The sequence below is a fragment of the Vanacampus margaritifer genome, chromosome 1 (genome assembly GCF_051991255.1).
Source record: "Vanacampus margaritifer isolate UIUO_Vmar chromosome 1, RoL_Vmar_1.0, whole genome shotgun sequence".
Lineage (NCBI taxonomy): Eukaryota > Metazoa > Chordata > Actinopteri > Syngnathiformes > Syngnathidae > Vanacampus > Vanacampus margaritifer.
Genome location: NC_135432.1, coordinates 37,241,568 through 37,258,101, shown reverse-complemented (window position 1 = coordinate 37,258,101; position 16,534 = coordinate 37,241,568). Strand labels below are relative to the sequence as shown.

Below are 16,534 nucleotides of genomic sequence, written 5' to 3'. Positions count from 1 at the left end.
GCCCCCTTGTAATCTGATGGATAAGCCGCACCTTTGTATTAGCCGCAGGGTCGAATGCAAGTGAAAAAAGTAGCAGCTTATAGTCCAGAAATTACTGTAATCGTTTGCAAATTATGCAAGAAAACGGTTACCGTTAAAAGGAAACACAAACTAGCGCTTCAACACACTGCCAAATATGCGCAGGCTAAAGACACATGAAAACAGTTCAAGTTGTTTGGCGTAAAAGTGAACAAAAGTTTCAACAAAACATTGCTGGAGCACTCAGACGCACTCCTTATGACAAAAAAAAAAAAAGCGGTTGGATAATATTGAAGTGGTTGCGTATTGTTCAGCCAAGATAAACAACCCACGATGGTTTTGCCGTGACTGGCAACTCGCCACCTAATTGACATGACGTTGCAATGCTAACCGCTAAGCTTAAAGCGCTCGTAAGGTTGGTCCGTCTCAACGAGACGGCGTACACTTCTGTCAGATTTGTGTTTTCTTGGTATTTATTCATGAAGCTTTAAGCAGTTATTTATGTACAATTAGACCTCACAGGGATAACACTACCTGCCCCCCGCCCAACCCAATTTAAGGTGTGGCACTTAGTTATGCTTTATTTGTACTTTCTTTGCATTTAAATTTGGAAAAAGGCGTCTTAAATATTGTGTGCAATAAAAATGTTATTATTCCGAAGCACCAATCACAATTCTATTGTTCAAAAATTATTACCAATATCATAAAAAATGTTTTGGATTTTTTATAGTTTTATATATAGGCTTGTTTATATATAGGCTTGTGTACATGTAAACAAACACCGCCGTTCTTTCTGCTCCAGCAATGCGTGTGCGTTCCAATGACGTCATCTTTGTTTACAAACAGGAAAGGAGTCTCTATTACAATCATTAAAAAGCAATAGACTAAGGAACTTGGCCTCAAGTTAGTAGAGTAATGTTATTATTTTAACAGCAGCAACTACTGTTATTATTTTACAGACAGGGGAAAGGTGTGACTTTAGAATTAAACAAAGACTTAACAGATGGATCATTTCATCTTACCATCACTGAGGTCCGAAGAGGGCCAGTGGGGGCTGTCGGTCACCGCCTCACTGGGGGTCACAGGCATCTCCTGCCACACCTTGGCATTCGGGTTTAAACTGGTGCCTTTTGATGTGACCTTTAAAGTAGAAAAAACAATGCTAAAGTGAATTTCACAACGAGGTTATTTTAAACTTGACAAAAAGAATAGTGTGCAAGAATAAAGCGTTTAATGTGAAGGAATAAATGGGCGCAAGGATATAATCAACTTTTGAAGTAGTTGAGTTTTAATAGTTGAAAAAATATAAAGTTTTTAAATCAATGAATGAACCAGTGATTTCAATCTCAATCAAAATAATCATGAATATTATTTTTTCCATAATCGTCCAGCCATAATTGAAAACATTCCAAATGAAGATCATAGGTCACCTGTTTACATGTGACGTGATCAATTCTGATCTAGCATTTACATGCTCCCCTCATTTAATCAGATCAGCCCATGCGTCGATCATGTGATTTATCAAGATGTTCATTCTGCATTTAGCATAGTAGTTGTGATAGTTTTAACACTTCTATTGAAGCATCATCTTGATAAAAACAATTTCCAAGGGCTGTACACTAAATCTAATTAATTCGATAAATTGTCATTTTAAAAGTCAAATCGGGAAATTGAGGTGCATATAAATAAATACTTGTCTTCTTCTGGATCATTAAAAGCCGTTTACATGATTGTTTTCTGAACATTTTGCACAGGGATGATTTGTTTAAATAAATCACACTTTTTTTTTTAAATAAATGTTGGGCTTATTACTTTGATCAAAATCATAAGCGTCCAGATTGGACAAAAAATGTAATAAATCAAGCAAAGACGATATTCCCGTCAAAGGCAAATCATTGACAAATGTGGCAGCCATGTTGGCAGTAGTGACAGTCCTGTGAAAGACAATTAATGGATAGCATGGACCCTATCTTCGCATTGCCATAGGCACACAAGGAGGCTCAAAAGGAGTGTGTCACACTGTATCTTCCTATTCTTATTTATGGCAGTATTTTTTACTGGAATGAGTTCTCATCATGCATTGAGTTTGTGTACGCAATACTACACAGTGTTTCCCACCGATTTGAAATCTACTTGGGTGGGTGGACACCGGCGGGCGGATTGGGGGGGTCCTCAGTCCTGTTACTATGTCTCCTTTGGCCTCACGTTCCACAAAGTGACGGCAAACTAACATTATATGTGGTTAATCTAGTCGCAACACATTTTATTATATATATTTTAAATACATTTTCTCAAAAACTTCTTGGGCGATGCCCAGTTTACTTGGATGGCCCACCCAAGTATTAATATGGTGTGGGAAACACAGCTACACATGCTATTTTTATTTTTTGGTACAGTATATCAGTAGTTTTTTGTTGATTGTTTTTTTGTCGATTGTTTTTTGTCATGCCTTGGTCTATGGCATCTGAGGCGAAAAAAAGTCTAGCAAAAATGTCAAAAGTGGTCCTAATTTATTATTCTTATTTTCTGCACGGTGTAGAGAAGAGGGCCATGACGATTTGGCCTGATAATGTTAATCATACACTGACTGTATGTATTGGGTGTATTATCACCATCACTGTATCATTATACATTGCTGTCAGTAATATTATACTTCCCTTCCCACTAATGTATATATTTGGGAGTCCTGACTAGAGCCCTTTGTCCATTAAGTTGATGATCCACTGTACTCCTTTTACATGGGCCCAATCATAACATCCAACATGAGGCAATTCATTACAAACTCCCAATCTTGTCTTCATAAAACTCAATCTCTGAAACCGTTCACTTATTAGTACTTTTACTGGATAAATGGTAGGCACAGTTGTATTGTATGTTACTTAAAGCTACGTAATGTATGCACTTCTTTTTTGCACATTGCATTATTTGAAAAGTGGTTTACACTACAAGATATATTTATTTGGCCACATGATATTTGTGCTTCACTATATTTTTATTAACTTTTATTTTATTGTGTTATCTTGTCTACATAAAATGTGTATTTTACAGATAAACGCGGCCGTCGTTCAGGGTGTAGAGACGGTCGTTCAGTAACCAGAAAGTGGGCTGTTCGATTCCTGCTCTCCCAAAGTCATGTGTCGTTGCGTTCTTGGGCTAGGCACTTCACACACATCGCCACCAGTCCTACTCACACGGGTGTATGGAAGGTGCGAATGTTTGGTGGAGGTCGGAGGGGCCGTAGGGGCACAATGGCAGCCACGCTTCCATCAGCCTGTCCCAGGGGAGTTGTTGCTACTTAAGTAGCTTACCGCCACCACACTGTGAATGTGTGAGTGCATGAATAATGTATCCATTCCATTGTAAAGCGTCTTTGAGTGTTTAGAAAAGTACCATATGAATCCGATGCATTATTATTATTATAAACGGAGAAAAAAATGCTAGAAAACTGCCATTAATTCCATTATAGTGGTATCAGGATATATAATTTATTTTATAATTAATTGTGATTGTTTCCACTGAGCTCCTTTCTTGTCATTAAGAACACAATATGTTCGTTACCAAGAATTTAAGTTACAAATGTTTTTTCTTTAAATATTAGCTTGAAAAAGTCGCTAAAAAACATAGTGCCCAAATCGAAGTTGTCAACACTGACGAATTTGACTATGCTTTTGTAAGCTACTTCCGCTCTATTTAAAGCCGTTTGTGAAGAAGAATTTTATTTTTTAATAATAATAAAAAAAAATAAAGCCGTTTGTGAAAACAGTGCACATCATTGATACATTTTATATTTAATTCTATTTACCCCAACTTCACCAACAGGCTTCAATCTGACATCACTCGCCAATGGCAACCCCCATGGAGAGGCAGACAGTGAATGGCTAAATTTAATTCACAAGATTTTAAACAGATATTTATCTGTATTTATTGTTACTTTACGATACGATACGATATACTTTTATTTTCCCCGTGGGGAACTTTTTCCTGGACTCCGTCCAGCTGCAGTTTACAGTAAGGAAAAAACAACAGAATAGAAAGAGATAAAATCAAAATTAAATAAGAAGTGCAGCAGTAGTTTACAGTGAGAAAAACAACAAAGAGAGATAATAAAAATAAATAATACACACACACTCCTATATATATATATTGCACCACTTAGTTTAGTTAATGTCGGTTATTAAGTAATTTGATGGATGTTGGCAGGAATGAGTTCTTGTAGCGGTTCAGCCTGGTTCTGGGGGCCCTGAATCTCCTGCCGGAAGGCAGTAGCTGGGACTTATGATGCAGAATGTGAGTCGGGTCAGTAACAATTTTCTGTGCCAGTCTGGTGACGGACTGCTCATAAAGCATCTGTAGGGAAGGATGATTCCCGACCCCCATGATCTTCATGGCAGTCCGCACCAGACCGGCAATCTGTGACCTTGACTGCACAGTCAGGTTGCCGTACCAGGCCGCAATGCCGTATCTGATGATACTTTCCAATGCAGCCCGGTAGAACAACAGCACGATCCTCTGCTCCACTCCATAGACCCTCAGTCTGCGTAGGAAATAGAGACGCTGTTGGAGTTTGGAGCAGAGACTTCCAACGTGTACCCTCCAGCTGAGTGTGTTGTCAATGTGGACCCCCAGATACCTGTATGAACCCACCTGGCTGATGTGATTGCCTTTAATGACGACTGGCCCGTGGTCACCCACAGGTTTTGGATCAAATATCACCTCCTCTGTCTTCCCCACATTGAGCACAAGATGATTCCGGTCACACCACTGGACAAATTTCTCTATTTCTGAGAAATAGTCCAGTTGGGCTACCGCCGGCCTGCAGCAAGCTGACGATAGCTGTGTCATCAGAGAACTTAATGATAAAGTTCTCTGGGTGTGATGTCACACACACATGTTACTTTAATTTAGTTACAGTATTTGGCATAGGTTGACGTAACATAATGTGGTTTGTGGTGGCATGGCCTGTGGTCTTCTCCCATGAGGTTGTGGGTTCGAGCCTCACTCCCTGGTGACCATGTCAAAGTGTTTTTGATAGTGTTGTTCCGATACCGTTTTTTTGGCCCCGATACCGATACCCAGCTTTGCAGTATCGGCTGATGCAGATACCAAGTTGTTGTTTTTCTCAACATGAAAAAGCTGTCCTGCCATTGGTTCAGAGCGTTTAAGGGCCAATAGGTTATCTTTGCTCGGCAAGCAGCGAACATGTCACACATCAGTGAATGTCGTGCATGCGCAAGACACAAGATGCTGCATCCAAAGTCCTATAATAGCGTCAGAATTAATGGTATCGGCGTGTTACTTGTTAGTACTCACAGTTACCACTGTTTTAATGCAGTATCGGAACAACACTAGCAGCACGGTGGCTGACTGGTTAGCACGTCCGCCTCCCAGTGCTGAGGACGTGAGATCGAGTCCGGGCTTCGGCCTTCCTGGGTGGAGTTTGCATGTTCTCCCCGTGCTTGCGTGGGTTTTCACCGGGTACTCCGGTTTCCTCCCACATTCCAAAGACATGCATGGCAGGTTAATTGAACACTCCAAATTGTCCATAGGTGTGATTGTGAGTATGGTTGTTTGTCTCTGTGTTCCCTGTGATTGGCTGGCAACCAGTTCAGGGTGTACCCTGCCTACTGCCCGAAGCCAGCTGGGATAGGCTCCAGCACCCCCGCGACCCTTGTGAGGAAAAGCGGTCAAGAAAATGGATGGATGGATGGACGGAACAACACTAGTTTTTGAGCAAGAAATTGAACCACAATTTGCTTCCAGTGCACCTAGCAGCGCCTTGCATGTTAGCAGCCAACCACTGGTGTATGAGTGCGTGTGAATGGGTGAATGCTTTATTGTAAAGCGCTTTGGGCACCATATAGTGTAGATAAAAGCGCAATTTAAAAAGCAGTTTGTAATGGCTGTGTTAACTTGAACCGCAAGCAATTTATCATAATCAGCCATCTATGTTGTTTGCATTTGCCTCAAACGCTTTGGGGTCAGAATGAGGACAATCTGACTTTACACCTTTCTCAAATGCAGAAAAGGTTTATTTTTTCATTATTTATTTTGTACTTTGTGCATTTACAATGTCTTGGACTTAAGTGTTAGGTTAAGTACACAATTGTAACCATAAATGTTAAATAAAATAACTAAAATATTAAAATTTGGCATCATTCCTTTTCGGTGTTTCTGTCAAGCATTTCTCTTTTTTTTTGTTCCGGCCAAACGTATTTGGGGGCACTTCTCACCTGTATGGGTCCTTGTCTGCACCCAAAAAGTCTGCCAACTCCTCGTCCATATCATTGGGGAAACGCGATGACGCATCATAGCTGTTTGTTTTTTTAATCCAACATGTAAACTCAACGCATAATGTCTGAATTGGATACTTCAGTGATATATTAACGACCACATAATCACTGTATAGCATACAAGCAAAATTTGGGGATAATAACATGCAAACTGTTCTTCAACTGAAAATAAATGAAGTGGACATTATATAATAAGAATTGACCATTTGTTCCTTTTGTTTTAGACTTATTGGTTTGTCTGAAAGAGTATGTTCTAAAAAAAATTATGGAAATAAATGAGCCTGCAACTGAAATACACAACAACACCACATTAATAGCTTCTGTTAATACCCCCCCTTTGTATGTATAACGAACAACAACCGAGCAGTAAACGTCGTTACTGTACTGGTTGTCTTTTGACATTCAGCAGCCACATGCAATCTTCAGTCCCTGCCCCCCTGGTAGGTGCAACCCTCCCGGCCTGACAAGAACAGCTGGTCACAGGAAAACGCTTCTCTTCCCTGGACGCCCTTAAAAGACATTACAGATGCAGTCGTCCCCATACTCGCCTATGAATGACAATGCGTGCCCCTGTCACACCGTCAGCCAAGTAGAGTCCAAGTCAGCTGACTGAGCTGCGCAGGCCGGGTCCTCGCGACGCATGTCACAGCTGCTACTAGCTAGCCTAGCTTTAGCCACACGACCGATAAAGCTAACGGCAACGTTCAGGGCGAACGAACATGTAACTTCCACTGATAAACATCGAAGATGGTGGCATGCGGAGTGAGAACGATCGGCTGGTCCCTTTTGGAAAGAAACAAACGCGTTTATCAACACGCACGGCGACTTCATAACTCATTGGCTAATGATTAGTCAGCAAACGACTTAATGAGCTTCCCGGTGAGCAGCTAACATTTAAGCTAGCTATCGGTCGCAGGTTAGGTTCAAATTAAGACTGTTGAAAGCGTACGTTGACGGGACTGTTTGCGCATTAGAATCCATATCACGACCACAGACAGACAACGTTCTAACACTCACCAGGACCAATAAACAGCGACATTTTTGTGACTCGGTCTTTATCGGGTTAAATTTGGCAGTTGTCTAAAGATATGGCTCATCATGCAGAGGTCCCAGTGGGTCGTCGTGTCGTAACGAGCTACCTGGGTTAGCCATCAGGCCTCACTCACCATGCCGCCTGACCCTCCCTCGTTCCTCGGCGGAGCCTCGTCCTCCCCGCCGGTCTTCGGTACGGGATCAGCCTCCTCCTGCAGCAGCGGCGGCTCTCCGCTCTGGTCTGAACTCATCAGCCGCTCCTGACACACTTCCACTCCTTCGCGTTCTCCCGACCCCGCCGGTCTGCCTGGCGCCCACCTCCTCTGCCGGCAGTCTTCACCAATCTGCCCCCTCTTCTCGACTGGATTGGCCAGCAACGCTCAGCAACTAGCTTACCTCGCAAGCTAGCTAGCCGGCTACCAGTTATGCTCAGGACCTAGCGTACCACGAATCAATGAAGCGGGCTAACGTCAGCTAGCTCAATGAGTAAAACTTGTAGTCTGTGCTGCAATGCAAATAAAATTCACAAACTACAACCACGGCTTCTCAAACGGTGCAACGTCCTCGGTCACTTTGTTACACAGCACGTCACTGAACCGAGCAATCCAGACTGGGCGACCGGAGCGGACACTAGGGACACGCACCTTCCCTCGGCGCAGGCACACAGTCCGCCGACGTCCCGGCAACCACCGCGAGTTCTCGGTGACCTCTGCGACAGCCACTTCCGTTTCCGGTTTCACTTTTGTAATTTTTGGGTGCGTTCGGAAATACACACCGAGCGCGCACTGCATCACTTCGACTGTTCGGAAACTCAGCCAGAGCATTGTTCAAATGTAACGTTTGGTTATTCCAGTGGACCAGTACCCCCAGAAATGCAGGGCTGTCACAGTGAATTTCCGAATGCGCTCAAAGTAAAAAAATAAGATAAAAACTGTATTGCCTGACATACTTGAAGCACCTTATCCCCAGTTGGAGCGCCAAGAGCTAGGGATGGCCTGATGAAAGATGAAGCCTTCAGAACACTTAAAGAAAAAAGTGTACGCTTAAAAAAAAACTTCAAAACTTTGTTTGGAGTGGATTTTCAGATGTACACCAAGACTCATATTGATGGGTATTTATTATTTAGCGATTTAACCAGATTCTCATCAGTAGCTGTCAGACCATGAACCCCATCTGGATGATGGTACATGTTATCACATGATCTGCAGATTGCTCCTCTGGTTGCAGTAGGAGCCATTCCCCATCTGTGCATGGTTGAGCGGAAAAGCCCAACGCCTTAAAGGATGTGCCATCTCTGGCTCAAGGCGTAACTGCAGCATCTGTGTCAGGCTCGTTCAAGGTGCGCGTGCGACAGCCACAGTTGACAAACGTAGACACAACTTCAAATCAGGTAATAAAAACTTCGCCCCTCTCCAAAGAAACTGTGGAGTATGCGGGTCCGCACAATACTATAAAGGGAAGACAAAAACCGATAGGTGGAGTCAGAGTAAAAGTCAGGACTCTTTGTACTCATCTGGGCATTGGTGGAGCATGCATGATGTAGAAAAAGCTTTAACATTACCCTTTTAAACGGCACAATGCACCTTTAAAGCTTTCAACCCAACACAAAAAAGTTCAGCTCACTAGGCTTCATGTGCTCACGATTACAAATCCACATGGTGGCCAAAATCTTGATTGGCATTTGAATTGTGTGTTTTTTTTGTTTTTGTTTTTGGGTATTTTGCAGTCTTGCAAGTACACATGAAGATATTGACTGGAATGGAAAGGATTAAATTTAATTGTGACTTATTACTACACTCACAACACATGTTTTTGCCAATGTTGGGCTCTGTGATGTGTCACTGCACTTCTAAATCAAACCTGTTTGTCACTAAAGAAGAAAAAAAACTTTAAAAATTAGATAAAAACTCCAAAAGAATAAAAACTTGTACTGTAATAATAATTTTAAAAAAGCTTCTCAGTCTAGTAATAAGTAAATAAGTAAGTAGTAAACCGTGATCTCCAACTCGAGTGTGAAGCAGTTGGGATGAAAATCAGCACATCCGAATCAGAGACCATGGTCCTCAGTGGGAAAAGGGTGGAACTCCCTCTCCATGACGTGGATGAGAGCCTGACCCAAGTAGAGGAGTTCAAGTCTTTTGGGGTGTGGAATAGTGGCTGGGGAGAGGGAAGTTAGGCTAAATCTGATGCCACTGCAACCCAACCTGGATAAGTGGTCAAAAATGGATGGATGGATGGATGGATATAATGAGTATCACATCAGCTACAACATCTTTGTTTTGTTAAACAGAAAATCACAACAAGTTTAAAAGAGTTTAATCCTTCTCTTATTGTTCTTTTAATACTGCTTCTGAATATAGTAGATGAGATCATATTTTAAAGATGACGTGTGTGTTCGTCCATCGGTGACCCCTAGTTGCAAAGAGGGTTTCTCTTTTTGATGACATGCTCCATAAAGGCATGTTCCGACGTGTCCAGCTTGATGTCGTACTTGGCCAGGATCTTCATGATGGGCCGTATCTTCAGCCACCACTGCGTCTTTGGAATGCGGTGCCTGCAACAAATAGGCGTTGGGGATGGGGAAGGAATAGCAATGAGTCCCAAATGCTCGACAGCGCTCATGTACACGCGGTGCATCGGGAGCGTGAATGTCATACTCAAAGTCTGTGTCTCCCTTAAGTTCAGCCAGGGGCTGGAAGGTGAGTGCCCTCTTCTTCATGCCCAGCACACAGGCAGAGTTGGCTGTATTGGCAAAGATGCGACCTGCGGGAAGCCATCCAAGAGTAAACTTTACTTGTTCACAGTATAGTACAATATAGCAACTCCAAGTTGGAATGCACCTTCTAGAAGCCTTGATTAGATTTTCAGTTGGATCGTCCACGTTTTCTTTTTGTGAACAAATGACTGATTTGGATTTTTCTGTCACAAATTTTGAGTTCAACTGTGTGTGACTCTAACAAGGGAGCACCAAGTGAAGATGTAGGCCTTTACAGTATATTAGCTTTACAAGCTAGACATTAGCAGACCTATGGTCTGAAACTCTTCATCTACCTTTTTCTTAAATTTTGAAACACCTCCCAGAGAGATTATGTGATGACCTTTGGAGTGGGGGAGCACTGTTGTGAATGTGCTTTGGGTTGGGTCATGGGGTCAATGTGTTGTTTTAGTCCCGTATTTGTCCCTTGTGATGATGATGTCAGTTGCCTTGCAGTTGCTCGGTCTTGTATTTGTCAAGCTCATTTTGTCATATAGGCATTTATTCTGTCATATAGACGTTCGTCAGCAAGTCAAGATTTCTTCCATGCAAGTTTGCTTTCAACTCAACTCAACTTTATTTATAAAGCACTTTGTATGCAGTATAACAGAGGTGGGCAATCTCGGTCCTGTAGGTTTTGGAGGTTTCTCACTTCCAACACAAGCTGATTCCAAAAAACGGGATCGTTATCAGGCTTATGCAGAGCTTGCTGATGAGCTAATCATATATCAGCTGTGTTGGAGAAGGGCAACATGCAAAACCTGCAGGACTCCGGCCCTTGATGCCCACCTCTGCAGTATATAATGATTGTTTCAAAGTGCTGTACATGGAGTAGAAGTCAGTCATGCAACAAAGACCGGTAAAAAAAATAATAATAACACCCCCCAAAATATCTTATATAGGTAAGCCAGTAAATAAGTAAGTACGTGGGTACAGAACGTATTCAGACCGCTGTAAAATGTTCACTCTTTGTTTTATGGTAGCCAATAAAGAAAAGTAAATAAAAAAAGTTAATTTAATTTCTCATTAACTCATTCACTCCCAGCCATTTTCACTGAAGCAACCCCCTTCGCTCCTGGAGGTTTTACTGGATTTTGACTGATTTTGCAAGTCCCACAGAATATTGTATTCTATTGCTATAAAAACATGGAAACTACCAAAAGAAACATTGGCGTCCCTTCTTTCATCAAAAAAAAGAAGTATATTTCTGTTTCAGTTTTGCAGCAATTAGCACTAGAATATAGCTAAGTTTAATCATTATTTACATTCCTGTTGAAAACAATGGCAAAAAGAGCTTGTTGCAACATGGCCTTGATGGTCTGATCTTTTATACTCTGCTGCCACCCGCTGGTCGTTTTTTGTAACAATTACAATTGCTTTAAGCCCCCTCTTCATGTCAGAAGCTGCATTAAAGCTTTTTGTAAGCTTTTACATTAAAAACAAACAAACATATAAATATGTTTTTGGAAGTGAAGGACAAAGTATTAAAAAACATATATACATGTTTTTGGGTTGGAATTGTACACTCAGCACTCCATCTGGACAGACAAAAGGAGATATGCAGAATTTTGGGGAAATTTATTGCAAACTCACCTGGTCATAAGTATTCAGACCCTTTGTTCAGTATTTAGTAAAAGCACCCTTTTGAGCTTGCAGAGCCATGAGTCTTCTGTGGAATTATGCTACAAGTCTTGATTTGGGGATCCTCTGCCATTTTTCCTTGCAGATCTGTTGATGGACAGCCATTCTCTCAAGATGCTCAATTGGGTTTGGGCAGGGCTCTGGCTGGGTCATTCGAGAATGGTCACTGAGTTGTTCCAAAGCCACTCGTGTACTTAAAGTTATTGTCTTGTTGGAAGGAGAACCTTCAGCCAAGTCTGAGGTCCTGAGCACTCTAGAATGTTTTCTTCTAGGATCTCTCTGTACTTTGCTGCATTTATCGTTCCTTTAATTGCAACAACTCATCCTGTTCCTGCAGCTGAAAAACAACCCCATAGCATGAAGCTGCCACCACCATGTTTCACTGTGGGGATTCTATTTGGCAGGTGATGAGCAGTGCCTGGTTTTCTCCAGGCATGCTGCTTAGAATTAAAGACAAAAAAATCAGTCTTCCTCTTATCAGACCAGATAATCTGATTTCTCATAGTCTGGGAGTCCTTTGTGTTTTTTTGGCAAACTATGTGGGCTTTCAAATGTCTTGAACTGAGGAGAGGTTTCCATCAGGCCACTCTGCCATAAAGCCCCGACAGCTGGAGGCCTGCAGTAATAGTTCACTGTGTGGAACTTTCTCTTTACTGCATCTCTGGAGCCTAGCCACAGTGATCTTTGGGTTGTTCTCTACCTCTTTTAGTAAGGTTCTTCTCCTGCGATCGGTTTCACTGGATGGCTATGTTTGGATGAGTTCTGGTCGACCCAAACTTCTTCCATGGAAGGATTATGGAGGTCATTGTGCTCTTAGGAACCTTGGGTGCTGCAGAATTTTTGGGGGGACTTTGGCCAGATCTGTGTCTTGCCACAATCCTGTTTCTGAGCTCCTTGGGCTGTTCTTTTGTTCTTCTCATTTGCTCTGACATGCACTGTGAGCTGTTAGATTTTATATAGACAGGTGTGTACCTTTTCTAATCCAGCCCAATCAGTTTAATCAAACATAAATGGACCCTATTAACAGAGTTGAGCCATCTAAAAGAGGATCAGAAAAAAAATGGACAGCATGTGAATTAAATATAAGTTGGTGTCTGAATAATTATGACCTTGTCATATTTCATTTTTTATACATTTGCAAAAATTTCTACATTTTTATTTTTTTTTCTGTCAAGATGGGGTGCTGAGTGTACATTAATGTGAAATAAAATGAACCTTTGGATTTTAGCAAATAGCTGCAATGAAACAGAGTGAGAAATTTAAAGGGGTCTGAATACTTTTTGTACCCACTGTAAAATAAAGATCAGTAAATTAATAACAGCAGGCACCATAAAACACAAATTATACCACATCTCATGCTGAATAAAAAGCCATAGATTAAAGACATGTTTTTAGACGAGTTTTTAAAATTGGATGGGGGGTGGTGGGCTAGAATTTAACGGAAGATCATTTTAAAAGGAGGGATTGTTGTCTTTGTCTTCCATGTGTTCTGCATCCCATTCCAAGGTTTCTCTGTATCCAGCTCATTCAAGGGTCTTAGTCAAGGTTTCTCTGTCAAGTGTTTTCTTCGAGGCCATCTGAATCCAGCCCTGCTCTCTGTTTTTTTTTTTTTTGTGTGTGGCTTTTTTCACCTTTATTCGACTGGACAAAGGGATTGTGCAAAGACACATGGTCAAAGATCTTTCTTTCTGTATTCTCCCATGTTGTGAAATATTATAGGAGAAGATTAGGCGCTTTTTTTGTTGGCAAAAAGGGTTTGAACAATTCATTTACATCAAGGGTGCTAGTAATTTGATGTATAAAAAAGTGATTTGTTTTAAAGATAGAGTCCAATGTTTAAATTAAAAAATAAACACTGGATGTATACACATGAAATCCTTCTCAATCAACACCTCTGGTCTTCTTGTTAATGTGTGGTGGTGATTTTGTCATCAACCACCAGCCCCTCCACCCTGTATTTTGCCATTTTGTTGTGTTTTGCCATAAGAGGGACATTTCTGGGCGGAAAGGCAATGTTTACCCCTCCAGCCAATCACAGAGTGGGAGGGCGTGTCACTTTAGGCAGACGCTGAGTGCGGTCAGAGGCAGGGAGCATGAACAATTAGCTAGTATGGGTTGAGCCATGGGAGGAGTCTGTTTAGAATTGTTTGTTTACAAACAGAAACGGTCAAAACTTTGGACTCTACCTTTAAAAAATTTACTTCTATTTTGCTCCTATTATTTAATTACGGAGGAAATTGCATGGGTAGGGATGTTGAAGGAATACTTGACTCATTGAGCCATTTTCAGCAGTATAAAGTAAGCATTAATTTGATAACTTCATTGTTTTTCTTATACAATTAATACCTTTAAAAGCACATTTTCCACTGGCTGTCAACTGAAAATGACATCACATACTGAGGAAATAGATAACGACCAATCACGGCTTACCTGTTTTCTGGGTTTGGTCAGCAAACTCAGCCATGATTGGTCGTTACCTGTTTCTTCAGCACAGGTGATGTCATCTTCAGTCGACAGCAAGTGTGTTTTTAAAAGCATTAATTGTTAATGAAGAATAATGACTTTATCACAATTATAGACACAATTTTATCTTCTTATTGTTGAAAATGCCTCAATGAGTCAAGTATCCCTTTAAGCATTATCTTTGCCTCTAGGTGACCTTGCAGTTATATCAGGTAAACATTCCAATGCTGATAAAAGTCCTCACAAGCTACTCCCACTCTCCCACACCTTGCAGCTGCCACCTGAGAGCAAATCATTTCAGTCTGGCCCTTTGATATTTTGCTTGTTTTGCAATATGCACTCTTACACTAACATGTTGTTAGTCATTCTGTCTGTGACTCCTTCCAAGCAGGGAAGTAACAATCTCAAATTTTCAGGACGCTGAACAAAAGTCTTGGAGTCCATCTTGTCTGCTAATGTAAGTGTGCTGCTTTTTCTTCTTTGCCAACAAGTCAAAGGAAAAGGCAGATGTACAACTTTTGGGACATTCCCACTTCAAGGTTGCATTGTTTATATAGTATTTTGAAAAAGATCTTTCAAGTAACCTCACCATGCCTGTAGCACTCTTTGAGCTTCTCAGTCAGCCATAGCACAGACTTGGCGCCCATCTTTGTGCCAAAGTTCCTATCAAAAGGTGTTGGCGTGCCACCCTGCAGTGAACAGAGATTGTCAGGCGTACGGGAGAAAAATGAGGAGACACTTGGACAAGGCAAAGTCACCTGTTGCATGTGTCCGAGCACATTCTTGCGACAGTCAAAGACGCCTTTTCCTTCCTCAGAGTACAAGTTGAAGATAAAATCAGTAGTGTAGTTGGCGTTTGAGTTTTCATTCCTGGTGTAGAAAGAACAGTAATTCATTTCCCCATAAGTGAGCCCAAACAGTAATTATTGTAGACTGTAAAAACCCATAAAAAAAATTAAAAACACAATCCAATTATTATTTTTGCAAATGTTTGCTGTAAGTTTTTTTTGTAACCAAACTCTAGATAACATTTTTATAGTAAATGCATCATGTTTAATTAAATTGTTACATTTTGTAGGTCTGGATACATTCAGCAACCCACTTTGTGCTTTTATCTCTTGGAATGTTGTGTAAAACAACCCCATTCCACTCTTGATGATGAATTTGCAAACTTTTTGATTAAAGGCCAGACATAGGTAAAGATGTGTTCGGCAGACAATGGATGATGTAAACAACACTGGTATGTGGTATTCAGGTAGGTATCTCAGACACAAAACTGCATTTATTTTTTGCTACGCCATCTAATGTGGCCGGAGCATTGCATCATCACATTTTTAGGTGATGTCAAGGAGACACAAGGAGTTGCGAGGGCCCGTTTTTCACTGCTTGCACAGTACATATTTCTGTTATTTATACTGAAACTGTAGCTTTTAGCAAGGCAAATTTCAGACGAAGATCCATTATTAACTCATTTGCTCCTAAAAACCTATAAATACGTTCTATTTTAAATATTACCATGCTCCCAAAGAGGTATTTCAAAGTTTTTTTGTTTGTTTGTTTTTTATGTTAGAGCATATAGAAGACTTTGATGCAGCATTTGAACTGAAGAGAATGCTTGAAGCAATGCTAGTTATTACAAAAACGGCCAGCAGGTGACCGCAGAGTATAAGAGATCAACCACGGCCATGTTGCAACAAGCTCTTTTACCCAGTGTTTTCAACAGGTCTGTGGATAATGAAGAAACTTAGCTTTATTCTAATGCTAATTGCTGAAAAATGGAAATTGATAGAAATGTATTTTTTTTCCCTGATGAAAGAAGAGACTCCAATATTTTCCATGTTTTTATAGCAATAAAACACAATATTCTGTGGGCCTTGCAAAATCAGTCAAAATCCAGTAAAACAGCCAAGAGCGAAGGGGGTTGCTTCCGTGAAAATGGCTGAGAGTGAATGAGTTAAATGCATCATATCATAACAAAATAAATAATGACAGCCAGACTGATCTGTATCTTCTGAGGCTAATGCCGATTTTGATATTTGGCAGGAAAAAAATGCAGGAAAAAAACGATCCAATTAGCAGATTAATTGAAGAAGAAAAAAATAATAATTTTATTGCACCAAGGAGATGTTAATTGAAGGCAGAGCTGTTTTACAAAACAAGTCTATAAGTTTTTGATTAACATTACAACACAGGAGAACATTTGCAAAAATTGGCCGTTTTTTGGCGGGTAGGGTGGGGGTGATCATTGTAATTATGTCTTCTTCCTTTTTTTTTTTAAATGGCTGGTTTTAAAAGGCCTAATAATGGCCAATTAAATCGTCCGTCTGACTAATTG

At 40.9% G+C, this 16,534-nt stretch overlaps 2 protein-coding genes across 6 annotated transcripts in view; both read right to left on the bottom strand.

The window, feature by feature from the left end:
* Nucleotides 1-8,037, bottom strand: part of larp4aa (La ribonucleoprotein 4Aa) — a 37,403-nt gene extending 29,366 nt beyond the window's left edge. For all 3 annotated transcript variants that reach the window (XM_077553053.1, XM_077553070.1, XM_077553063.1), the window contains exons 1-2: nucleotides 7,475-8,037; nucleotides 1,041-1,158 (exon numbers count right to left, since the gene is read on the bottom strand). In XM_077553053.1, the coding sequence (XP_077409179.1) occupies nucleotides 1,041-1,158; nucleotides 7,475-7,591 (235 nt within the window). In that variant the 5' untranslated portion in view covers nucleotides 7,592-8,037. The remainder of the gene's footprint in view (nucleotides 1-1,040; nucleotides 1,159-7,474) is intronic.
* Nucleotides 8,038-9,094: 1,057 nt separating this feature from the next.
* Nucleotides 9,095-16,534, bottom strand: part of pfkma (phosphofructokinase, muscle a) — a 33,461-nt gene continuing 26,021 nt past the window's right edge. For 2 of the 3 annotated variants that reach the window (XM_077553082.1, XM_077553090.1), the window contains 4 exons: nucleotides 14,958-15,069; nucleotides 14,789-14,888; nucleotides 9,998-10,103; nucleotides 9,095-9,894 (listed from right to left, as the gene is read on the bottom strand). In XM_077553082.1, the coding sequence (XP_077409208.1) occupies nucleotides 9,753-9,894; nucleotides 9,998-10,103; nucleotides 14,789-14,888; nucleotides 14,958-15,069 (460 nt within the window). In that variant the 3' untranslated portion in view covers nucleotides 9,095-9,752. The remainder of the gene's footprint in view (nucleotides 9,895-9,997; nucleotides 10,104-14,788; nucleotides 14,889-14,957; nucleotides 15,070-16,534) is intronic. The other variant, XR_013289489.1, reaches the window with a different exon arrangement.